The 25,830-nt window shown below is 37.1% G+C and overlaps 4 protein-coding genes across 5 annotated transcripts; 2 read left to right on the top strand and 2 right to left on the bottom strand.

Moving 5' to 3' along the window:
• Positions 1–648: 648 nt before the first annotated feature.
• On the top strand, positions 649–15,793 carry LOC146470812 (sodium/hydrogen exchanger 6-like). 2 transcript variants are annotated; one of them, XR_014866938.1, is made up of 17 exons: positions 649–921; positions 2,090–2,289; positions 2,929–3,006; positions 5,410–5,486; positions 5,917–6,017; positions 6,309–6,414; positions 7,174–7,312; positions 7,826–7,931; positions 8,333–8,421; positions 8,748–8,861; positions 9,424–9,535; positions 10,621–10,774; positions 11,769–11,817; positions 12,239–12,321; positions 13,092–13,197; positions 14,280–15,015; positions 15,138–15,793. XR_014866938.1 is itself a non-coding variant. In XM_085121503.1 (16 exons), exons 1-16 carry the CDS (start codon positions 660–662, stop codon positions 14,454–14,456), a joined length of 1,953 nt encoding a protein of 650 aa, XP_084977629.1. In that variant the 5' UTR covers positions 649–659; the 3' UTR covers positions 14,457–15,793. The 2 variants fall into 2 exon arrangements, 1 of the variants encoding a protein (XP_084977629.1); XM_085121503.1 differs by having other exon boundaries at positions 14,280–15,793.
• On the bottom strand, positions 15,613–20,926 carry LOC146470813 (ER membrane protein complex subunit 5-like). Its single transcript, XM_085121506.1, has 5 exons — positions 20,737–20,926; positions 18,914–18,966; positions 18,502–18,605; positions 17,398–17,840; positions 15,613–16,170 (listed from the first exon to the last, which is right to left on the bottom strand). The coding sequence occupies exons 1-4, from the start codon at positions 20,810–20,812 to the stop codon at positions 17,753–17,755; spliced, it is 321 nt and encodes a 106-aa protein (XP_084977632.1). The 5' UTR covers positions 20,813–20,926; the 3' UTR covers positions 15,613–16,170; positions 17,398–17,752.
• Positions 20,917–24,471, top strand: LOC146470814 (transmembrane protein 254-like). Its single transcript, XM_085121505.1, has 4 exons — positions 20,917–21,127; positions 21,541–21,644; positions 22,543–22,602; positions 23,119–24,471. The coding sequence occupies exons 1-4, from the start codon at positions 20,999–21,001 to the stop codon at positions 23,246–23,248; spliced, it is 423 nt and encodes a 140-aa protein (XP_084977631.1). The 5' UTR covers positions 20,917–20,998; the 3' UTR covers positions 23,249–24,471.
• Positions 23,823–25,715, bottom strand: LOC146470815 (ankyrin repeat domain-containing protein 46-like). Its single transcript, XM_085121504.1, has 3 exons — positions 25,306–25,715; positions 24,463–24,669; positions 23,823–23,972 (listed from the first exon to the last, which is right to left on the bottom strand). The coding sequence occupies exons 1-3, from the start codon at positions 25,510–25,512 to the stop codon at positions 23,823–23,825; spliced, it is 564 nt and encodes a 187-aa protein (XP_084977630.1). The 5' UTR covers positions 25,513–25,715.
• Positions 25,716–25,830: the final 115 nt, after the last annotated feature.

Below are 25,830 nucleotides of genomic sequence, written 5' to 3' on the forward strand. Positions count from 1 at the left end.
CGAACTTCAGTCTCTTGCATGCAACTGAGGCAGACGTGATAAATGCTAAACCACAGGCGAACCCACAACGAAAGCGGGAGAAATAGCATAGCTTATTCTTATTACATCACTAAGATCACTAGTACACTCGAACAGGACCCACCAAACCACAAAATGGTTGGTGATCTCTGCCTGAACCCCCCCCCCCCCCCCCCCTTCCGCCTTCCTCAACCTCAAAAGTGTCTTTATTGCATAGCCACTCCTCTATCCATGCAATAGTAAAAAATGACAATGAGAATAAAACCTCTATTTTCTTGTTTATCTAGCAATGCTGTCTCCTGCTAGCTGGATATGGAGGTGGGTCCTCTTCGATCAAACATGTTATGAACAGTTCCCCTAAAAATTGTCGAAAAGTTTTGGGAACGGATTATATTCCACGAATTTACGAGCTGTTGCTGGCTTTTCGAAAATTCTAGCCGGCCTTTTTTCGCACTGTTAACAATGTATTTGCCCCTTCCAAAACAAAAGGGATTGGTTTTTCAGCGATACAAGATTACGAGGTGACCCTTTTCCAAAGTTCTTTCTTATTCCGGGCTCACTGAGACGGGTAATGGTACCACGCCTCCTTGTATTGACCGTGGTGGGCTGGATCAAGTCCTGTCACTTGCCTCCTCACCAAGATGGCGGCGTACAAGACATCTGTTTTGGTAAAGTTCTGCCTGTTTCTTGTATTGATTTTCACGATTGCTGACACCAAAAAAATAAATGACGATAGCGCTAAAGAGAAGGCAGCTGCTGAGAAAGAAAACAAGTACCATACGATCGACACAGTGTTTCTTTTGGCCATGATGTTCTTAATGATCATCACCGTTTTAACCGTGTGGTTGTTTAAAGTCAAACGTTTCCGCTTTCTGCACGAGACAGGTGTTTGCATGATATACGGTAAGTTAGCCTTCCTGTTGTTTTCGCCACTGCTGCTGCAATACGAAAGTTTTCTGTCCTGGTTTGATGGCACGTTGTTTTGATTTTGAAGTTTGTCATATGTGACTTTAAGCTTTCGTTTTGTCAAACTTGAACTTGTCAGACCTGAGCTTATACATGTAAATAATTTGTCTGATCTGTTTTCGGCCATTAAGTTGTAGTAAATAATTAGATTAAAAATGAATTAGTAAACAAGCAAAGAAATGGAAATCTGATTAAATTTCGGTGTTGAAACATAAAGCATCACTGATCGACAGTAAACTTAAATCTTACAGCTGAACCTGTAGTTTTCAAAAGAATGGCAATACTTTACTGTACATGTACATTTTAGGGCCATCCATAAACGTTAAAAGTTGCAGCTTCCTTGTTTACCCCAATAAACATGAACTGCATCTCAGAGAGTAAACTTAACTGCTGTAATTTATTGCCAGGATGCATTTTATTTAGGTCATGCCAAAGACCTTCAGCGTGGGTTTGCAAATTGCTCAGCGTACTGGCACGTGATCGTGGTCTTTGGTGTATAGCAGTGTAAAACAGTGGTAGATTACCTCATAAGCATTTGCTTGTAGAAAAATTATATTAGCTTTTGAAAAACTTCTACTGTTGTTAATAAACTGTTGTTATCCAAAAATATCCAGGATTTCTCTGTCATGTGGGCAGGGGACGAGGTCAGCGTGGTGGTTGGCATAAAATTTCCCTAGGGTAGGCACTTCAGTGGCTACATAAACTTCTAAATTCTTGGTATATCTTTGGTGTGCGACAAACATGGAATGCACGCTGATGCCATTAATGCACAGCAGCTTTCGGTTTTGCAAATGACTTACAAAACAAAGCTGCAAAAGGCGTCAGCTCTCGCAGGCTTTTGAATGATCATACCAAATCAAGGGAAGCAATTTTTGGTTGTTGATTCTTCTTTGCGTAGGTCACTTGTATTTTAAAGGAAAGACAATAAGCTATTTCTGGAAATGTTTAGCATTTTGCTAAAAAACTAAAATATAAAACTAAAGCAAAGTTTGTTACATGATAATCAGTGTCTGTGACAAGATAGAGCTTATCTGGAGCAATTTCAAAACAGGTAAAAAAGTCACTAACCATGTTCTTGCCTTAAACCCTTTTTCTACTTTTCAAGGTATGGTAATTGGTTTTCTTATAAAATATATTGGTGGAGAGAGCCGCGTTGCCATAGCTCAACCCAACTGTACCATAAGCAGTAACGCAAAGAAGCTTTATATCAGGGCAGTGAATGGAAGCCAATTGTATTCTTACACCTTGTCTGGACCTGTACAACAAGATAACACTACTGATCAGGGGAGTGAGCTTGAACAAAAGGTACAGAAATAATGTTTATCATTCGCAAGATGGTAGTACATCAAGCCCAGTGGGACAACAGTGCCCGGGGAGTCCAAGGTTTTCAATGTGACCAGCCAGACCCGCTCTCATGGCTGGCAATCTCTGCAACCCAGCCATGAGCCTCCATGCACAGTCATCCGGACACCTGTCACACTGCATTAGCAGTGGAAGATGGAAAAAAGGGAGGGGCAGAAAAACCGAGGCAAACCAACCAGAAACTCCACAGAAAATCTGCTATGCTCGAACACGCTACCACAATATGGTGCTCTGCGCATGCATGAACCACCAAGAGCCACTGACCACCCAATGAATGCAAGCTTTTCTTTGTTGTTAACTTAATAGTTACAGTTTACTCCGGATAACTCTAACCCTCGCTAACTCAAACCTCACGCTAACTCGAACCAATAGTATTTTCCTTTCAGGTCATTTTCTTCATAATTTACGCTTGATACATGTAACTCGAACTCCTGATAACTCGAACCTTTTTCAATTTCCCTTGAAGGTTCGAGTTATCGGGAGTCGACTATACATTGAATTGCATTTAACTGCATACAAAAGTGGTCACTGGCGCCTAGCAATCTCAAAAACTAATACTATAATTTTTTTATCTACACATAGGCAGTATTTGATCCTGAGATATTTTTCTATGTCCTTCTGCCTCCAATCATCTTCCATGCTGGATATGACATGAAAAAGGTAATACTCATTGCACTCTTAATGTTGGTTGTTAACAACTTTGAAATGAAGCTCTCACTTTACCAATCTTTAGCCCAAACTAATTAAAAATTTCTCCACTGATTGATCATGAGTACATGTCATGATAGTGTTTATCCATGGTCAGACACCATTGAGGCAGCATGACCAAGTGGTGAGGATGCCAGACTTGTAATCACTAGCTTGTTTACGAATGAGTTGATTCTTGATAGACTTCTCACGTGCACACTTGTAAATAGCCATTTGATCCCAGTTATTTGTTTATCAGCTGGATATATATATATATTTCCACTGGTCGAATAAAGTTCTCCACCCTTTAAACTACTGTGGTCAGCTGACTGCCTCCTGCTTGTTGGGATTCTTTACATTGTTATGCTCTATTTAAAACATAATTCTGTGTTGTCCTGCTTGGTTCATTATCTCTAGAAAGCCCTTTGTGGGGAGAGGATTACTAAATGTAGTTGTTGTGTTAAATAATAATGGTCCATCTGGCAAAAAATACCTGTTGGTTGGAACTGGTCTGCAAAAAACCCTTGCATGTACATGATTATTCTTTTTCAAAATCACAAACAGAATCCCTTCATTGTATTTACAGGTATTTCTAATTTGTATCTTTGTTATTTTGTGCTTTTGTTTGTGTGTTGTTGTTGTTTTTTTTCCAACCCAGCTTTCACCTTAAAGGACAAATTGCTGAACTGTTCAAACAATCAAATGGCAATAATCCATTTTTAATGATTTTTTTTTTGCAAGGTGATTGAGATGAGAACAAGCAAAAGAGTACTTCTGTCATGGGGCAATCATTGTGATAGTTTCCTTTGGAAATTAGATTATCTAAACCATACTACATGTACTGTAGCACTTATTAAGCCTAGACTTTCTCAAAGTCGCTCGCTTCTCATTGAATGGACCTGGCGCGAGCGACTTTTATCACTTGCAGCGCGCCAAATTTTACAGGAGGAATTTTCCTCCTGTAGCATTATCCTATCAGAACCAGCCATTTGAAAGTACACGTCAATCAAGGCAGATCATAACCAGATCACGCGCGAAGCTGTTCGAACATACAACACTAGCTCTTCAATAGCGATTGTTATTTCGGCCTACGGCCAAGAACTTCTAAATTCCTCGCGCTGATTATACGTTCATTTAACGACGCAATTCGTGTATGGGTTGCAAGAAGCAAAGTACAGAGATGTCCGCGAACATCAGCGCAAAGTAATCGAAAGTCACTGTTGTGGAAAGGACGTGTTTTTATCGGCACCTACAGGATGATCGGGAAAAACGCTTGACCTTTGAGGTGGCCCCATTCGTTTTCGATTTTCTACGTCACGGCGAAAGAAAAGAGGTTAGGTCCGTTTGCTTGGTTCTGGTTAAACAGACATCAACATCAAGAGGCGATCGATCAGTATCTTGAGGCTTATACTGACCGAGTTATATGCTGCATTTTTAATGAGTGTTTTGATATTAAATAACGAGATAAGCCTCAACCTTGTTCGGTATATAGCAAGCATTTTTCGGCCGTTAACTTGTTCGGTTGTTATATACCGATACGTATTCGGCCGTTATCCCAAACGAGTTAACGGCCGAATTTCGTTCGGTATATATTAGGAAACCCATTAGAGCCGATACATTTTATGTTGTTTTCCAGGTTTTTCCGTCAAGACAGCACTCTGCATGTCATGCTGTGTAGTGCTTTCATTTTAAAATTTGCAGTAGCAGCGCTAGCAGTAGCCGGTATTATTATTATTACTCACACATTCGAAGTAAAGCATTTAAAAAAAAATCTTCGCGAAGCGAATTGACATAGTTTCTGCAGTCATCAAAATGTAAACAAAATCTTCGCATGAACAGTGTGTAGTACGATACAGTCGTTTCGCGGGGCTGATAAAGAAAATGACTTGTCGTTTCACTGTTCAAATGCGTTGTCAACGTTTGAAAATGTTTTGCAAATGCGTTGGCCCAATTCTTAAATGATTTTTCACGTATTTCGGTTTCGTTCGGAAACATTCCCAACATTTTGAAATGCATTGAGAAAGTTTTCCAATGCAATTGTCGACATTTCCAAAGATGCATTGAAATGACTGAAATGACAAGAATGCATTGAGTTGACAGTTTGACAACTTCGCACCCTGAAAAGTTCGCGCCAAAATGACGTCACTTGATTCGATTTCCAGCAAGGGAAACAAGTCGAGCTCTCGCTCGCTCGCGCTCCGCGCTCACTCGCTCGAGCTCTGACGATCGCGCTTCGCGCTCTCTAAGCTCGACTTGTAAGCAAGTCTAATATTAAGCCTTGTTTAATTTGCCAATTAATAATAATTATTAACTAAAGTCACTCAACACAGGTGCTCTGTTGCTCAAAAAGACAAATATGTTTCAAATCTCTTTCAGCGATTCTTCTTCAGAAATATTGGTGCAATTCTAACATATGCCTTTGTTGGTACCACAGTGTCCTGTATGGTGTTTGGGTGAGTTGGCGGAATGCACAATTTCTGTTTGAGAAGTAAACGTCTCATCACTTTTTTTTTTATCATTAATAATATATGCATTCCAATATTTGAAAACAAATGTGATTAAATGGAGTAAAATGTGTGTACAAAAGTCATATCAATGTCCAAATGTGTGGACTTTTAAATTGGAACTTTATGCAATTAGCTGAAACATATTAATTTATTTTATTACACCTGTGGCACTGGAACAACTAAGTATTAATTAAAAGTAAAAGGCAAAAAAAAAAAAGATTTATCTTTTTCCATTTTCAGGCAAGCTTGTCGTTTTTATTCAGACATTATTCTATTGGTTCCTGACCTAGTGCTGTTTGTATTTTACATACAGTGTGGAAAACTTTGTGATACACGTACATGTACATTGTAATTCCATGTATTTTTATTTCAATAGGGGAACGATGTATGCATTCACCAAGTTTGCTACAGTAGACAAAAATTTTGTCTTTTTGGAATGTCTCTTGTTTGGAGCCTTGATATCAGCAACAGATCCAGGTACAAGTTTGGTTACCTTCAGATAATTAACTCATTCAATCAAGTGGATAAATCACTATCCAGCAGATAAAATGTACTCTGACTAATACAACTTGTCTCCTGGATAGCAACTTATCCACTGGATTATACTGTAGTTATCCACTCTTTGAACTACGAGGGCCAGATGTATAGTTATATTCATGTACATACATGTATGTACACTACATACATTTGCAATTACTCTTCAACTGTTAAATACGATCATGTACATTAATGTTAATTGTTAATTAGCTTTTATTTGATGTTTTATAGTGACAGTGCTTGCCATTTTTCATGATCTGCATGTGGATGTTGACCTCTATGCTCTGGTTTTTGGTGAAAGTGTCATGAATGATGCCGTAGCTATCGTTTTGTTCAGGTAAGATGACCTAGTTTAAGTCTAGAACGACAATGCCACCCAATGCAAAGACAGGTAAAGAACTTTGCATTGTTGTAGAAGTACTCTTTGACTATATGTTAATATATATATACATTTTCATATCAGTTAATAGGTTTAATTACCATAATTGACTATGTAAGTATTTTTTATCGTTTATATATACCTTTTTCCCCTGCTTCTTTTGGTATATTTTGTCTGTACATAGATTATGTTCAAAAATACTAGCACAAACAACTCTGTACTTTATGAGCTGCACTAAAATTCAAATTGAAATTATGCTTATAACTGTACATGTATGTTACACTGTATATGTAACATACGGTAAGCAAAGTTGAATGCTTGTTATGCTTGTAAATAACGTGGTTTCATAATTTTTCATTTTCAGATATTTTTACTTTACTTGTCCCCTGGTGCCAAGGTGGCGCATAGGGCCTCCACATGGGCTTTCCAGCGATTCCTTTCTTGCGCTGCAGTGCGCACCTCACTCCAGGACTGCCACCCTGCTTTGGACCTCTCTTTTTCTACCGTGCGCCGCCAAGTTGTTTTTGGCCGGCCTCTCTTTCTCCTTCCCTCTGGGGTCCATATTAGGGCTGTAACACAGTCATTGTCAGGTTGTTGTCTCAGGATGTGTCCAATGAATCTCCATCTCCTTCTTCTTACCTCTTCACTCAACTTCTCCACGTTAGCCCTTTCCAGTAGCTCTCTATTACTGATCTTATCTTGCCATTTAATTTTCAGATCAGTAGAGACATACCTCCTTGACAACACAGCCAGTGGTTTTCAAGCTGATCGATTCTTTGAATCGGTGGGTGTGTTTATCGGTGTATTCTCAGGATCGTTCTTTCTTGGTTTTGCAATGGGCCTTGTCACTGCTCTTGTATCCTTTGAATTCTTCAAACCTTAGTCTGGCTGTTCAAAAACCAGGGTCTAGCCTAATCATGAGTTATACAGTCAATGTAAGTTCCTAATAATTATTGTGGGTTAACAAGAAAGTGAAAGGGTTTATCAGGTGGATGTTGACTTGACTAAACATATCAAAATCACAGTGGCAAAGAGCATCAGTGACTACAAATTTTTTTTCAGGAGAATGCAGAGAAAAACCAACAATGAACTCAACCCACACATGATGCCGAGTCCAGGAATCGAACTCAGGCCACACTGGTGGGAAGGGAGTACTCTCACCACTGCACCATCTCTGTTCCCCATACATATGTTTCTTCCCACACATATTAATGTTTCTCCTGATAACAGCTAAAACCCTGTTTCAAAGGCTTTTTATTAATGGTTAATAAATTGGGGTAGTTTTAATTGTCAGACTGTAACAAATAAAAGAGATCATAGATATTATTCTACATTCTGTCATGAACCTTGACACCATGTGAACATACAGGTTACAAAACTCACAAGAATTTCTGACTTCCCATTGCTAGAGACAGCGTTGTTCTTTCTTCTCTCATGGACGACGTTCCTCATGGCAGAAGCTGCTAATCTCACTGGTAAGTTTTGTCAAGTCTCGGAAGTTAAACAAGTCTAGTAAGAAACTTTAACATCATCATAAATACATGTACAGTGAAAATATTAAACTGGATCACAGGAAAGTTCTTTCATTTGGATGGTCACACTTTAGGATTTCATCCGCAGACTCAAATCTTACTGTAGAATCACCTTGTACAGCATAATAAACAGCACTATAGGAACAAACTAATGTACATGTAGTTTACAGTAATAGTAACTTAAAGATTGATTGAATCAGGCAAGGTAGAGGTTAGGCTGACTAACCAATATCAGGGCAAACACTTTGAAAAAAAGAAAAAAAACACAGCCTTGCCATGTAGTACTTACACTGTATACAAAACAACCAGACAAGTAACATTAATTTTGTGCTATTACTTTGCAGGGATTGTTGCTGTTCTTTTCTGTGGTATATCACAAGCGCATTATACTTACAATAATTTGTCACCAGAGTCTAAACAGAACACTAAACAGGTGATGTTTACCGCCAACTCTAATATTACATGGTGTTTGTGGCACAGTCATTTTTCTCTCCCCTTATCTTCCTTTCATTTGGTATTGATCCAGGGCATTGTTGGTTAATGAAAAATGGTTATTATTAATAATTGTTATCATCATCGTCATTGTCATCATCATCATCATCATCATGAGTCATCATCATCATCATTGTATAGAATAGTCAACTCTGTGAAAGTGTGCATATACATGTAATTATTTATTATAATTAAATTATTTTGCAGCTGTGTTTGCTGGTACATGGTAGAAAGTAATTGACCTTGATTTCACTTGCTTCTTTGCAGACATTTGCACTGTTAAATTTTCTAGCAGAGAGCTTCATATTTTCATACATGGGATTGTCTCTTTTTACTTTTCAACATCATCAGTGGAATGTTGGTTTTATTGCCTGGACATTTGTATCCTTGCTATGTTAATTTGTGTTTAAATTTGTGTGCATATATTTTAAATATATGTATTTTAATTTATTTAGTGGATAATGATTCATGACTTAATGGGCATTGGCATTGTTGAAGTTGTATAATATGGTTTTATACAGCTGTTTCGACAAAGGTTGTTCAAAAAAAAGGTGTAAAAGCATACTAGACAATGCCAAAAGGTAGTCTGGAAAATACCCATTCAATAAATTTCAATAAAAGCTCAGAATACATATTGCCCGCCATCTCAAGCATGCTGTACGGTCGAGGCATTATGGATTCTGAGCTTTTATTAAAATTTACAATTGGGTATTCCCCAGACTACCTTTCGGCATTGTTGGTATTTGTTTAGGCTTTTTTTTGGACAACCTTTGTCGAAATAGCTGTATATACTGTCAGTATCACATTCAAACACAACATGTCACCTTTTCAGCAAGACTAGTACCCTGTCAATGAATACAGTCACTTTGTTGTCGTTCAATCAAGATAATAAAAGAATAATTATAGCAGTGGTTAGTAATTCTTAACTGTGTAACCTGTTCAGCTTGCCATGACCCTAGGTAGACTGTGTAACATTTATCCATTGTCCTTTTTACTCAATTTGGGGCGGCATAGGAAGATTAGCTACAACTTCCAGCATATGATGGTCTTTGCAGGTAACTGGTTGAAGCTGTTACTGTTGTAATTTCACAATACAGCTTAAATGTACACTAAATAAAGCTTTGAAAACCAGAAAACAAAAACAAAAACAACAACAGTGAACAAAATAAACTGAAACATATTTCTTATCAAGCTGGGGACATCCATTAACCCTATCTATAAATAATTGTTATAAGTTAAACATGGGCATGTAACTTGATGGGCATTAAACCATTATAATGACAGTCTCTTCAAGAGTATTTAATAAATTTACTTTATTACACCCATTTTGAAATCACTGGTGGTAATCCTTGCAAGCAATCTGTTTGGCTCTCAACAGTGCGATTCATTCATGAATTGCACTTTTTTTTTTTTGCTCTAAATTGCATCCTTTTTTGGCCCATCAAAATGAATATGAAATAATAATGACCAATGGAATTTCAAGGCTTACCTGCACTAGCCAATCAGATTGCAGAAAAATATAGGGCAAAAAAAAATTCCTTGGGGGAAATTGTGCTGTTTCTGTTGCCCAAATTCCCCCTTTTCCAGAAGAAGCTGGGAAATTCTACTATAATTATTATTAATAGTACACCCAAACTGTTTCCTAAAGTAGTAGTGGTCTGCAAAATCACTTGAAGTATGTGTTGTAGGTTAAAATGAATTCCAGGTTAAAATGATTTCAACCTAGGTTGATTTGTATTTTCCTTTGTTTCAGATGTAAATTACCCAACCTTAAACAAAGGAAAATACAAATCAACCTAGGTTGAAATCATTTTAACCTGGATTCATTTTAACCTACAACATATGCACGGCTACCACCCTGTATTTCTCAAATTCTCCAAAACCTCCAAACAACAAACTGTCAGCATTTAGTATAACCAAAAGCAATATTTTTACAAAAAAAGCACTAAATAAGACTACTACTTGTTTTGACAAAGAACCTGTCTTCGCTAACATGAAATTACTCCTAGAGCACCAGGAGTAAAAATATGAGAAGTGGTTTCTTTGAACCTGAAGAATAAAAACTGTAATCTGTTTTTAACGATATCTCCAACAGGATCATTTTTTTGTCACACAAAATTAATGCTTTTCTTCATTCCAGGCTTACGGGGTGCAGTGGCTTTTGCTTTAGCCATGCGCAACACTGAATCTGTACCTCGTCAAATGATGCTGACGTCAGTGTTGATTGTTGTCTTGGTAACAGTAATAATAAATGGGGGTTCTACTATGTCAGTTCTCTCTTTCTTAAAAATAAGGTGAGCTTAACATGGATGTAAATCTATTACATTAACATTCAATCCCTGTAGTAATTTTATAAAGCAGGCTAATTTTAGGCTAATGTATACAGTCATGTAGCTTGTACCTGTAGTGTCAAACCATTCATAATCAGACAATGGCACTTACAGTATTGTTTCAAAGAAAATAAAAGGGCTGTTCATTTATTCACAAGGTTATGTGTGATGTACAGTAAACACCAGCATAAAACAACAGGTGGATTTAGAACCTCCAGGCTGAAATTTGTCATTTTAAACACCTGTTATATAAGAATCTTACAATAAATATATGAAGACTTATTCAGGCTGACCTTGAATTTAAAAGTAGGTTCTTAAATGTGGGTGTTTACTGTAATGGTCAAAGGTAGCAGATTAAACTCGTCTTTTTATGCCCACGGGTCCATCGAGTCTTGAATCGTACCAGGGTTCTATAGTGACCAAGAAAACTTAATTGGGTTTCTTTTATTCACTGGCATTTGCCAGTGAATGAAAGAAACCCAAGAAAATTCTAAGAAAATAAGAAAAATAAGGTGAGCTTAAAGGGCGATTTACACGGTACGACTTTGTTGCATGTGACAAGCTTACGACAGGACTACAACATGAATTGTTTTAAGGAAATCAAACCTACAACTCGCTTCAATAATTGTCCTGCACATCACAAAGAAAGAAACTAAGAAAATTCTAGTATGCTACATGTATGCCATCTACAAGTGAAGAGAAAGCAGGGTGGGGGGAGGGGGTCACTTAGTGTGAGATGCAGGTGCAAGCTTTCTTAGTCAGGAGTGAAAGATGAAACTACTGAGCAGTATGTATTATATTGTCACTTCTCAGTGCGGATAATGAATTCGTACTGCATTTTAAGAAGCAACCACCCATAACCGTGGTTGAAAGAGTTGCCAGGAATTGAGTTAGGAATTGGAGTGTGTTATATACATGTACATGTATAATTTTTGAAATGGACTGTTTTGTGTTTCAGGGTTGGAGTTGATCCAGAAGAGGAAGACAAGAGAACAGTTACTGTTTCGGTCAGTACTGTAGGTTTTGTGCTTATCAAAAGATGAAATCTCCCTAGTTAATTAATTGCCTCCACTCATTTCTTACAAATAAAAACGATGAGGAAAATTTACTTGACTTTGAGTGCCATCTTGCAAGGGTAAAGTTTGGATAAATGCAGAAAAAATAAATGGGATAAACATTTTTTTACTTTACATGTATGTACCTAGCCTGTGTAAGGTTGCCCCCTCCCCTCCCCTCAGAGGGAGTGGCTATACACACGCCAGTATGTACCCTCTAGTTGATTAGCTATTTTGTCTAGACAAAGTGTAGATGTGGGTATTTAAATTTAAGTAGTCTGTCATATAGTTTCTTAATAATTAATAATTAATTGACTTTTTTCGCTTTTACATAGTACATGTTTCTGAACCATGTTTTGTTCAACCCTCACAGGAAGAAGATGACTCTTTGCGATCCAGCCAGGTTCATCATGAGAGGGCCTGGATTTTTAGAAAGTGGTATGACTTTGATGTCAAATATCCTTTTAGACAATGCTACATCATACTAAGGGAAAGTTGTACATTAGCTCCGTGCCCAACCCCAGCCAGGAGGACCATTAACCCTTTAAGCCCTAACAGTGATCAGCATCAAATTTCTCCTTGTAATATCATGCTTATTCAACCCCTGAGGTCATGAGAGTTAAGGATATGATCACCCAAGGTGAATTTTCTTGATATTTTAATAACTTCTCTCCAGTAGTTTTATAAGAATAGTATGGGGGTCTATGGGGACAATAACCATGCATGATTTCAATAGGAACGTGTTTACGTTCTTTTCCCTTTAGTTTGCCTGAACAACGCACTAAGTTTCAGAAGGTATTTTCCCACTGCAGTCTGGTTTAAGTGCAGTAAGAAAAAAATTTCTAAGCTACAGTACATGTAGTAATGAGGGGAGCCAGAACATCATAAGATTTGGTAGAACTTTTCTATACGAACGTACTAATGTGCTCATTCTAACCAAATAACATCACAAGATTTCAAAAGACTTTGCCGTACGAACATACTACATGTAACATACTCAGAACCAGACACGATAGGAGAATTTGTTCTTTATTTTAGGCATAACTGTCTGCCCTATGTCTGTAAGTAGTGTTTATCACTGAGTATATAAAATTATTGTAAAGGCACTGGCAGGGCATTAATTTATCTAGGCAGTAGTCAATTATTACAACTGTACATCACAGATAAACATGTTCACTTGCAAACTAGATTCACTAATTAAAATGTATTTTCTTAACAAATCACACATTTATGAAGCCTCTTTTTACCAACACTGGTCAGTCATTGACTGAAACTTTGCCAGACTGCTGTGGTCCTCTTGCAAGATGCTTGTCACGTGGATCCCAACCTAAGGTAACATTAAACTTGGTTGCCTCCAAATTAGTGACAGTAAAATTGCAGTTCAAGTTTACCTTTTCTTCTAGCTGATTTGTGGAAACCATGGTCCATAAAAAGTAGTTTTACTGGAACTTAAGTACACTCAAACATTTAAGTTTCCATATTAAAAGTCTAATAAGCCTTGAAAATACTTGTGGGACATAGCAAAGTTGTTATTTATTTACATGTAAATTAATATTTCTTTCTCACACACATTTACTACTGCTGGGCATCTTGGAATGAGAAAAAAAACAGTTGCATGTAATTTAATAAAAATCATTGAAGTTTTTCAAATATTAATTTTTCCCAAAATTAAAAACAAAATTGACATCACACAGAGCCTGGTAGCCTGGGGCGCCCAAAAAAATGCTCTGGCCGTCTAAGTTTTTAGCAGCAGTACCTAACACCTTATATGTTGGGCTCCTCACATCTCAGCTTTTGGCCTTGCTGGCTCCTTAAATTACCTTTTTTCTGGGCAACAGCCTTGAAGGGTGCAGTATTGTTTTCAGAAATCCAGTGAGACACACAGTGTATTTTATTTGAAATGGATAGACGCTTGTGTGTGCAATTTTAATAACAGACTGAGGTAATTTCTTATAATTAATTTCTATTTTCTCAGGCTTCACATGATTGTGTGCTGATTCACATCACTTACCCTTAAAGCCTGAACAGTGATCAGGATCAAATTTCTCCTTGTAATATCAATGCTTATCCAACTCCTGAGGTCATGAGAATTAAGGACATGATCACCCAAGGTGGATTTTCTTGATATTCTTATAGCTTCTCCCCAGTACTTTTATTTAAAAAAAGTATGGGGACAAGATAGGAGAATAAGTTGTTTGATATCAGGGGTTAAAGGGTAAGAACTTTTACTACTTTACAATAATTGAAGGGGTGCGCGGAATGAGGCCCTAAGTGACTTTTGATGTAAGGTTAAATTCTCCTCTTGTTTCACAAGCGAATAAAAGGCAATTTGGAAGGAGAATCTAAAAATTTATCAGAAGTCACGTAGGGCTTTTTTCCAGGCACCCCTTCAATTGTTCTTGGTTATATTTTAGGAGGAAACGATGAAAGCAGATAGTGACGACGACATGATCAACATAAACGGCGAGCTGTCATTCACTGGAGGTGTGATGGTCAGGCCAGATAGTGGCAGCATGATCAGCAGTGAGCCTAGTGACATCATGAGGGAAGGTGACCTGGGACTTGGTGCTGTAGGCTCCGCTAGAGTATGAATCCCTGAACATCTCAGGGCACCAGGATCTTAAAAGAGCAATGGGGCTTAGTTTTAATGTCACTTTGGACTGCACACATATCGCAATCAGTTGAGAAATTTAATGTTTGAACAAAGGTAGTTTGTGAAAAGTTTAATTAATGAGCAGTTTTCACCAAAACACAGCAAACACCCTATGGCAATGTCCCTTTTAATTAATTTTGTAGTATAGATTGAAGTTTTGTATGAACATTTAGTTAGGTTTGACTATAAATATTATGGTCATTAATTGATTGATTTATAAAAACAAAATTAGAAAAACTGTGCATTGAAATATTAGTTGGATATGATTAATTTATAAATTTAAATGTTACATAAAGATACAAACTTTACATTCAGTCATCCTACATTTAAAAAATTTAGCAAAGCTTGTGCCATGATTAAATATCTTATTAAGAATCTCTGCAAAAACTCAACATTGCAGCTGTACTGTACTTACCTTTCAATAAAGTGAGCTCTGAAGTGAAAAAATCAACCAACAAAATTTTGCATTCACATGTATGCTAGGTTACCAAAAGGACGTAAAAGCAGCAATTTTGTAACAATCTTTTAAATTTGAAAGACATGTTTCGGCAACTCCTGTGCCATCGTCAGTCTTAGCTGTATGCTACATGTACACTGTAGGTTATTTTAATAAGATAAGTATGTGTGATAATAATATCATCTTAGCTGTTGCTAAGATCAGCCATGTCCAAGGGATGTTTTAGACATAACTTAGCCTTGCAGAATGCAAGCAATATTGGCTTCCCATGAGGGATTTCCCTGTAGTAAAGTGGTAGGTTTTATTCCTGCCTTGTTGGGACTTTGAATTTCATCATTTCTACTTGTATTTCAAGTTGTTAAGCTTTCCTCTTTGTACTGACCAGTTCTGACTTTGATAAGATGAAAATTTAAGATTCATAAAATAATAAATACAGGTAATTAATTACATTTTGTAGACTGTATATAGGATTATGCAATGTCATTACTAAAAGTTGCTTTCTTTGGTGAAAAAGATTTCCTCATTATAAATTTCCACTATCCATATTACTATACATTTAGCAAAGAATTGACAGCAATTTGGCCAAATGTTTTACAGTAATATTTGAATTAATATGTCATTAAAATCCTCTTAGGCATCAATAATTAATTTTAGTGTTTAATATTCAAAACCCATTCATTAAAACAGTTCCTACTGTACATGTACATCTAATTTTACAAAAGGTAGAATCCTGAATTTAAAATTTTGTTTGCAAATAAACCAAATAAGAAGATTAGTTTGAGAAAATAAATAAATGACAAATGACAAGTTATTGAAAATTTGTTTTGTTTTATTTCCTATTTTAATTCCACATGATACCTGTAGTTATGGGTTTCCATTGTACTGCTTAATATTATTTTCTCAGTTAAGGTGGGAATGCTCTAAAATGTTTTAGCCTTGTGCCTGTCTCTTTGAGGTTCACTAAATTCAGATACATGTAATAATTATTATTATCTTGTCATGCGTTTGAGATGTGCAGCATTACAAATGTTCCAGAATTTTGTAATGATTTTTAGAACGGTTTGAAAGAAGAAGATTCAAGCCGAGAAGGGGTGGAAATTTGTGATGAATTTAAGAGAAAATTATGAAGAAAAATTAAGATTTAATGATTTTAATCAATCAAATTTGAGGTAAACATTACAAAAAAATAGGCAGTCTCAGACTGCATGTGTCTACTGCAGTTATGGTATAGAAATGTGATATAAAAGAATTGAAGAAAAGGGAAATAAGACTGAAATGAAAACGAAGAGGGAGCAGTGGAAATAGGATAGAGATAAAAAAATGGTTGTAAAAATGTTGCACAGGATACTGGTGAGATTGAGATTAAGCTGGTATCGTTTACCACAAACATTTTGTAAGAAGAGAACTGTAACTTTATTCTAACATAAACAATATATGATATAATCTTACAACGTGAACCACAACTTTGTACTGAAAGCAATGCAGCAAAGTTCTAAACATAAGGTACTGAAAGCAAAGTTCTAATCTGAAACGTAGGCATAAAATGCAACAGAAACTATTAATTAATCTATACTGAACTTATGAATGGCAAGTATCATTCTTTAACCCTTTGACTCCTGTCGTGTTTCCATAGTTTTTGCATAAATTAACTTTTTCCTGCAGCGTTTTAAAATGCGCAGTAGATAAATAAATATCGTTGGCTTCCAAAATTAATTGCATATTAAACTGGAATGATTAAACAAATGTTTTCTGACGTAAAATAATATCGTTACTATTAATCATTTGCCGAAAAACACACTTGAACGCAAAAATATCTAAAATTCACGGCATGTTGATGAAGACCTTTGGCATATCAAATTTCAACCCGCTTATGCAAATTGTCCTTGATTACGCATTTGTCGCTTCTCAAACGCATATATGAATTGACAAAGACCCAAAAATCAACAAATAGCTTTTCCAACAAAACATTTTATTGAAATAAACGATGCATTTGCTATTAGAGGCCAAAACTTTCAGGGTTTTTTTTGCGTGCGTGCAAACACGCATGTAACATTTGAAGACACTCCGTGTTTGGTCAAAGCGACCACTCGCAGTAAATTCGGGCACGTTAGCGATGAAAATTACAGAAGTTACAGAATTCTGGTTCAAGTCATCACTTAAATTATTTGCAAAAAGCAAATCAACATCGGAAAAGATCATTTACCGTATTGTCGCCATTGTCCTGATTCGGAAATACAATCGCTTAGATCTCGGTCAGTCGAGGATTAGCGTCGGCTTTCGATAGGATTCTATTTGGGATTCCTGTGGCATTTACACTCTTACACTCTTTCACTCTTTCACTCTTTCACTCAACCCGATGACATAGTGTCTACGCTTCTCTAGAAGCCGTAGACACAAAAACAATAAATAAATGTAGTACTACATGCACATGTAGATGAACACCAAATGAATTAGTTTGCTATCAACCTGAAGTTCTCTTACATGACAGCAGACTAACTAGTGGTGTTAAAAAATTATTCAGGAAGTTTATTTTTTACTAATAAATTTCTTGATGAGACCCCTTTTCTTAAAATGGAAAGTTCAAAATGTCAAAGATCTTAGTTTCCTGTCACGAGTTCATAAAGGAAGGAGTGGTTTGGTGATATCTGAAGCAACATTTCATAACTTGTACTGTCTGGTAATTGTATGTACATTGTACATGTAAGTTCGAGGTTGTCATATAACTATTACAAAGTTGTCAAAGAGCCTCTTCACTGTTCATTAAAAGAATTTAAATGTCATGACACTTCATTATTCATGAACAAGACTTTTCCTCTGTGGCTGTATGTGTAGAATGAGGGTCTGTTACCAAGTGATTCCCAACTCCTAAAAGTAAAAATTAGAGAAACGTGAAACTTATATTCTTCCCGGCCATGCATGTCACCTGGTTCTAGCATTTGAGTCTGTGGATGAAATCCCAAGACTGATGGAAAAAATTTTGAGCAACTTGTGAAAACATTCTAAAACAGATTGAAATAATAATTATTATATGTTGTACATGTAATGCATTTTCAACCCATTTTTTTATGCATTTTTAACATGTTTTCGATTTGTCTCTTCTGCCGGGTGTTTAAAAATAGGGTCATACAGTGCAGGTCAGAATTAAGCAAACCAAAACACGCATATAACACGTCTGCTGAAGATGTGTATATGCATCTGAAAATCTGTAGATCTGCATCTAGTCAGACTCATAAGTATGTATGAGCTAGCTCATTGTTTCCGTATTGTTGACCTTTCATTGTTCTTTTTCATGTACACATGTATGCACTGAGCAATATACAAGTAGGCTCAATTTCTGCCACTCCTGCGGGACCGGTATGGGCTCATTTCCTGAACAGCGGCTTGTAGTCGAGCCTATGAGCAATACTTCTATGTGGTACTGTTGGTGTGTAACCTAAGTATGATACATGGATATTTGGGGTGTTATGGCACCGCTAGAAGGTCAGCCAGACCATAACACTAGATGCCAAAATTAATTGAGACTCACTTGTTGGCCATTTCAGCTGCTGCTCTGATTTCTTTAAATTCACCAGCCATCCTAGCCACACCCAAACAACCGATTATTAATCCTATGATACACTGAATGCTCACCTGAGAAAAGGACATACATGAAACATTTTGTAAATCATGTGTTCCATTTGCATGTACATTATTTAACCATGGTGCGTTCTTAAAATGTATTTCTGACAGTGCAGTTCATGACTATAATTATGGAAAAATCGGATCTTACATGTTATTGTAGCATGGGCTATTTGAATGCAAAATGAAAACTGGGGGTAGCAGTGCACTTTTTAGAGATATTTTAGCAACAATACAAGTAATTCTAAAAAGCTATCAAATACAAAGTAATGTATGACATTTTATACCAAATAGAAAATAAAGCCCTGTGTTCAACTCACATCAGGAGGAAGACCAGGAAATTCTTCTTCCAACAACTTGTAGTAGGTTCGACCTTAATAAATTCAAACAAAAACAGAAGAAATTAAATAATCATCACTCATTACATATGAACCTAATGGTGGCCAATGATTATTCTCACCTATTATGAGTTTGACCTGAGCTTGGTCATTAATGCACCTCAGTTTACAGAAAAACAAAACTTTGACAACACCTGAACGAAAAAATTTCCTCTCACATTTTTTTCAGTCTTTTGCACCCAGAGCTTGTGTAGGTACATATACAGCCCCGAATTCTGAATGTGCAGTTCCAGAAAAAATCCATACCCACCCCGAAGAAGGTCATTGGAAATTCCTAGAGGGGGGGGGGGGGAAGGTCTTAAAAGTCAAACTTTTAGAAACAAAGTGCGAAGCTTAACTGGAATTTCCTGGGGAGAGGGAGGGTGCAAAACAAAAAACCTTCCATGGGGAGAGTATGGATATTTTGTGGAACTGCACATGTAGATGTATACAGCTATTTCAATTAACTTTGTCGGATTAAAATCAAGCTAAAAGACAAGACCGCAATGTTATATGGGATTATTTTTTATGAATAATTTCAACAAAATCATCCCTGCATGTGCAGGTCATTGTACTGCTAATTATAACCTATTGTTTTCTCCAGGCTTGATTGATTTTGATGAATTTATTCAAAAAAATCCCACGTAAACTTTCGGTCTTGTCTTTTAGCTTCATGCTTTGAACCGACAACATTAGTTGAAATGACTGTATACCACATGTAACAGATATTTCTTTCCCCTTAGCTGAGCAGGAAGGCCAAGAGCAACCTGAACGCGATGAAACAGGAGTGATTTTTATATTTATCTATATCACCAGGCACAAGTGAGGGCCAAACTGTGCTGTCTATTTTACTCCCTCTTCGGTTGTCTTGCCCACCCGCAAGATGACTCAGTACCCTCCTAGCCTGTGAACAGGCTCCCAAGTGGAGTATAGGGCAAAAAGAAAAATTGGCGAGCCGGGCAAGCGGAGTGGGGTATGGGGCGAGGAAGAAAGAAAGCGGGGCCTGTGGACCCTTTCTTTCTCCCCCTCCTCTTCGAGCTCGATTTTTGTCTTTGCCGTAGACCCCACTTACCCAGAAAGGGCCTACAAACAGTCTACCTTTGCCATGGAAAGTTTCACACAGCAAAGCAATTTGCTCCCAACAAGGAAACAAGGAATTAAACTCCTCTTTTTTTCCTCAGCCAAGATTTCTTTCGAAAGCAAACGCTTTGTCAAGGTTCCATTCTAGTGTCCCTCCCAGCAAATTAAACAAAATGTTACTGTAAATTTTACTCAGTTATGAACTAATCAGAAGGGCTATCTCGATGTACTTATCACTACCTTTGTAAAAAAAAAAAATAGAAAATTCCGGAAATTTGCCAGCAGTGACCATTGCTCCCCACCCACCCCTCCCAGTTAACATTTAGCTGATTTCTAGTTTATTTCTGGGGACTTCGTTCCAATCAAAGTTAATTGAGGTCAAAATAAGTCTCAAATAAGACATGCCTCTTTATTGATCCAGCGACGGTTCGTTCTGTGGCATGTGACGAAACACGTGTTTGAAATATATACAACAAAACGAGAAAGTTTACGCGCTTATGACTCGGAGAATACATGGATTGTGTGCGGAACAAAACCTCCCCTTTGACAGTTCTCTCCTCTGTTTCCTAACTGTTTTTCCTGTTTCTTAAGCTAAACTTAAGCTTACGGTAAGTCGATCTTAAGCTTAATTAAACTTAAGCTTATTTCTAAACATTTTTTACACAGGATTATTAAGAAGTACTCACATTGAACTGCGGAGTATCCGGCATGCAAAATTGCAGCCAAGCCAAGAAAGACTAAAATCCGACCAAGTATCACCATATCAAACTCAGCAACTAGACAACAACATTCGCCAAATGCTCAAAGGCAAACTCTAAGCTCCAATCGATGCCATTTTGGCCATAAGCCTTTCCCCAGACAGGAACCTATTCATGTAAGACATCACATAACGTCCCTTAATGTTGTTACCGCTGATATCAAGACCCCTGGCTCAGGCGGCGTTCCAAGATGGCTCCCCCAGTCGTGAGAAAGAGAGGCGATGTCAAAGATGATTCAAAGGACTTTGATGGCGATTTCTTTCAATATACTCCCATACCCATTTCTACTATTATTCTAATCGGTTTGATTTTTTTCTGGGTAAGAGTTCTTTATCATTGAAATCATGTTCATTAAGCCGGCTAGAGAAGTAAAAAAACCTAGCTATCAGGATGAGCTTAGCTTAAGCTTAACTGACTTTTTGTGTGGCTGGGGTCACTGTTTTGTGTTCTAGGGCAGGATACCCTACAATCAGGTTGTTTCACTAAACATAGGTACTGGAAAACTGTCAGAGAAACCTGACTAAGTCGGGGAGGGTGAGGGGTAACCTAGTATCCCATCCAGGGGTGGGGGGGGGGTAATACTCCTAGCTGCAGAAATTTGGTATAAGTTACAGCAGCTCGCAGTGATCCACAAGTCCCATGAAGGCTTAACTATGCTTACATAGACACTCCTACACATCTTCTGTTCCTTTATTCTAATATTAATAATGGGACTTGTAAATTTCCTTGCAGTTTGCTTGCTATGATGTAGATGCCATACCCTTGCATGCAATGGGACCTTTTGGTCGGTTTGTGTTGTACCTTGTGGAGAATCACTTAAAAATGTTGAGGCTGGGGTAAGTAATAGCTGAGGAACTTATAATACTCATAATTTACAAATACATAGTAGAATGTAAGGTTTTCAGCAAGATAAACACAAGAACGTCAGCGGACAACATCTCCAAGCAGTGACCCAGCAGTTTAATCAGCAGGGATCTTCTATCCCACCGGAAGTAAGATTTCATGTTTTTATACACCTCAAATGCCGGGAAGAAAAATTGATAACTAAAGGATTTTTTTTTTTTCCATACGAGATTAACATGAAGATTTGATGAAGCAAATATTAGAACTTTAAGGAATTTGAAGTTCTAATGCAATCAGGCAAATTAGGACTTACTTGTACTTGGGCCTAGGGGCAGAGTTTTCCATGAGGTGTACTGTCAAAACAACAAATGAACTAATTTTCTTTTATGCTGACCTCGTAACATACGTTAACTTTTTACAATTAATAAGTTCTTCCTTCCTTTTTCTGTTTCATTTTTTTTTCTCGTTTGCTTGCTATCTAGAACCTAAATTAGCCAGGGAGCTAACAAGATAACCAAATGGTTCATTTAGCTTCCTTGCTTTGCACATTATTCTAACTAATAATTAATTTAATTTGATATATCACCACTAAAAGATTGTAAGAATCAACATGTAAATTGAAAAAAAAAACCACAAATAAAGATGATGATGATGATGATGATGATTATTATTATTGTATATTCAATTAGCATATCTTTTTCTAGGTATTTCGGTCCAATTCCAAGATAAGCTTTAAAATTTAGAATCAAAATCTTGAATTCTATCCTCAAGGCAACAGGCAGCCAGTGCAGTTCTCTCAGTGTACATGTAGTTGTAATGTGTTTCTTAAGACTTTTTAGAATACTTGACATTTTATTGGTGCTGTTACTGATAACTTTATTTTGCTTTTAGTTTCAGATTTACCTTGATGATCCATGTTATGGAAGCTGGTTTTGCTTACAGGATTTGTAGGTGAGGAAACAACCAATTGCCAGTTCCGATTAGAATTTTCGGCATTTGAGAAAAATAAAAATTTTGTAGAATCATGGGCTCAATGATGGGTGAGTTGAAGTTGAGGCAACCTTGACCGTCTGAAATGTCTTACATGGTTGGTCGAGATGACAAAAGAACAAACAACAGAACAATGTTCTCAGCCCTAAAAGAAAATGCAGCTGCAGGTTGTAAGGTTCCAGCAAAAATAGAACTTTTGAAAGGTGCAGGTTGTAAGGTTCCAGCGAAAATAGAACTTTTGAAAGGTGCAGGTCTACTCAGTGTTAAAGTTTGGGAAGCTTTACTATATTATTTAATAAGGTTCTAACCAAAAACCTCAGACTTTCCATAAACTACAGTGTTGAAATGGAGCCAGACTGAGAATAAGTCTGTGAATAAAACCTGGAAGAAACACTATAGTATTTTATTGCTGCCTGTATATTGTCAGTTACTACAAACTCATACTAAATTATTATGATAATCATAATGATATTGCAGGAGGATGATGTTTTCACGTGTGACAAGTTTCAAGTGGTTGGTGCAGACAGCAGTATTTGGATTTCCTTCACTTGGTTTGCTACTGAGACATCGGAAGGAGCAAGAACTCGCAAAAAGCAAGAGAAAATGACCCTTACTAATGCATTCAAATCTAGAATATCTAGACTAGTTCCTCTCTGTTTCTGGGGACAGTTGTGTAAAACTTAATTATGACGGATGTAACTGTAGTGTAAGCATCATACATTTATCCCAGTCAAAATCACAAAATAATTAATGTCAGTCCTACTTAAAGGGACAGTATCACACTATTTTTAGTAACACATTGAAAATTGAAAAGACCCTATTCGGTTGATAGCAGCCAAGATATAATGACCAAAATTCCCTTAAAAGACTACCAGAATGCAAAGAAACTATCTACAGATATTTTTGCCGGCAGATGACCAAAATAAAAATGGGTTCAAATTTGAAAACGCCGGCCAGATATTTTCAATTTTCGCTGTCGTGACTCACCAAAAATCGGTACTATATTTTGGTTCAACCTTTCGTCTCAGTAGAATCACTATTTAATATTTCTTTAAATTAGTGTTAATTAACACAGTGTTCAAAGTTTAAATTTAGTGAATTTTTGCCCAAAATCATATCTCCCATGATACTGTCCCTTTGATATGTATTACAAACTGTAAATTAATGCCAAACACTGGCTTTTATTCAGCTTGTAGCAATTCTTGCAGTTCCAATGCACTTGAGGGTACAATGTCAGCTGGTATTCTTCCATTTTTGTCTGACACTTTCACAAGACTGGAATCCAGATCTAACAAGAGTCTGATGATTTGTTTTTGCATCTTTTCAGCTGCCTGAAAATTGAGACATGAAAATAAACCATTTTATATATACTCTAAACATGTGTGAAATTATATTGTAAGTAGTCTTGATGGCCTGCACTAAATTAGGAGAAATAAGGGGACTTAAGAGCACAGAAATAATTATTGTTAGTAAGGAGAAACTGAGTGCTTGTCACCGTTAGGGCTTAAAAAACTGTACTTATATGACGATTGTCGCTGAACGAAATTTGGGCAAAGTTAAACATGATACTGCTGGTGAGCTGCCGCCCCCCCCCCCCCTCCCCTCCCTGGCTAGGGCCATGTGGGGTGGCCATGCAGTTTTGCAGAGGCCATTGTTACTTTGATTACAGCTATCCCTTTGGCATCAGATCATTTGGTGATTGCCCTTATTAATTTTTTGTTACATTATCTTCAAGAGGGAGATATATAAACTGACTAGTAGAAAAGACACCACTCCAATACACATAACTTTTTGTTACCATTTTAATAGCATTAAAATTACCTTGTGCAATGCTGTTTGTCCATCACTGTCGCAAAGTCTTACATCAGCTCCATATCTGATAAGAACTTTCACTACTGTAACATGTCCAGAGTATGCTGCCCTGTGCAGAGAGGTTGCTTTGCCTGATCTGGTTTGAGCATTTACATCTGCACCTCTTTCAAGGAGCAGCTGGCAGACATCTTGATGACCACTGCGACTTGCATAATGCTGTTAACAAAAAAGAGGAACAAAACTGTTGTGGTTTAATGTGCACTTGTAGGATTTTAATATGATCCATTAACAGGCCATTGCCGAGTAGCTGTGAACCTTATTTTGAAAGCAAGGCTAAGTGTAAAGCTTTTAATATCATATGAAAATATTAGTGTTGTTTTCATATGAATGAAAACTAATTTTCATAAAAACTTTACACTTAGTCTTGCTTTCATGATCAGGTTCAAAGGAACTCAGAGATGGCTTATTTAGGAACCACTGTTTTGCCCCACAAGTTTATCTAAATAGCCCCTGGGACACCTTTTAGAGTCTAAAACAGTAAAATAGCACTACTAAGTACTGTACCTATTACAAGGTGAAAATCAATGAGTTAAAACCATTATTTTTTACCCACAAAATTAATTGGAGGACTGTGTGCGTAAAGGGCCTTTGTTATTATTATTTTTTTCCCTCAGTTCTGTTTAAATTTCCCTGACATTTGGGGGAAATGTATGGCCCAATTTTTCCCTCATAGCTTGGTTGCAGTTTTGTCAGAAACCAAAAATCAATCTAAAAATAAAGGAGTTCCCAACAGTGGGGGGAGGGGGTGGTGCAATGCACTGGAGCATGTAGTTTCAACATAATGTCCCTTACCAGTGCAGTATACCCTGACCCATCTCTCGCATCAGGGTCCCCTCCCCTGTCCAAAAGTGACCCGACTCGTTTCACATTGTCGTCAAGTGCAGCTTGCCAAATTCCTCGCTCAAAGTCCATTTCGGTTAAAGACTGGGCACATGATGAAGGTTTTGATGAACAATCACATCCTTGTGAACTGTTGAAATGCTTACAAGATCCTTCCATTTGGATAATATTTTGCTCACTCGATCTACACGAGCCGACAGTCGTCGCTTTGTTCAATTACAGAAAGTTAAATTAGAAACGCCATCTTTCAAAAATCCAATTCCTTCACTGAAGAGCCGTGAAGTTGTTTTTGCTTTTGCTCATTCAGACCACGAAATTTGTTTTGTAAATTTTATACCGAATTCGCCATTGAGAGCAATTCCACTTTCTACATGTATGTCGTGTACGTTGTCACAAATGGCACTTTGAAGCAATATCAGAAACATTGCCTATAATTTTAAGTAATTTTAAGGGCATGGATTATGCTCATCCAAGCTT

The sequence above is a fragment of the Pavona decussata genome, unplaced genomic scaffold (genome assembly GCF_977016875.1).
Source record: "Pavona decussata unplaced genomic scaffold, jaPavDecu1.1 SCAFFOLD_110, whole genome shotgun sequence".
Classification (NCBI taxonomy): Eukaryota; Metazoa; Cnidaria; class Anthozoa; order Scleractinia; family Agariciidae; genus Pavona; species Pavona decussata.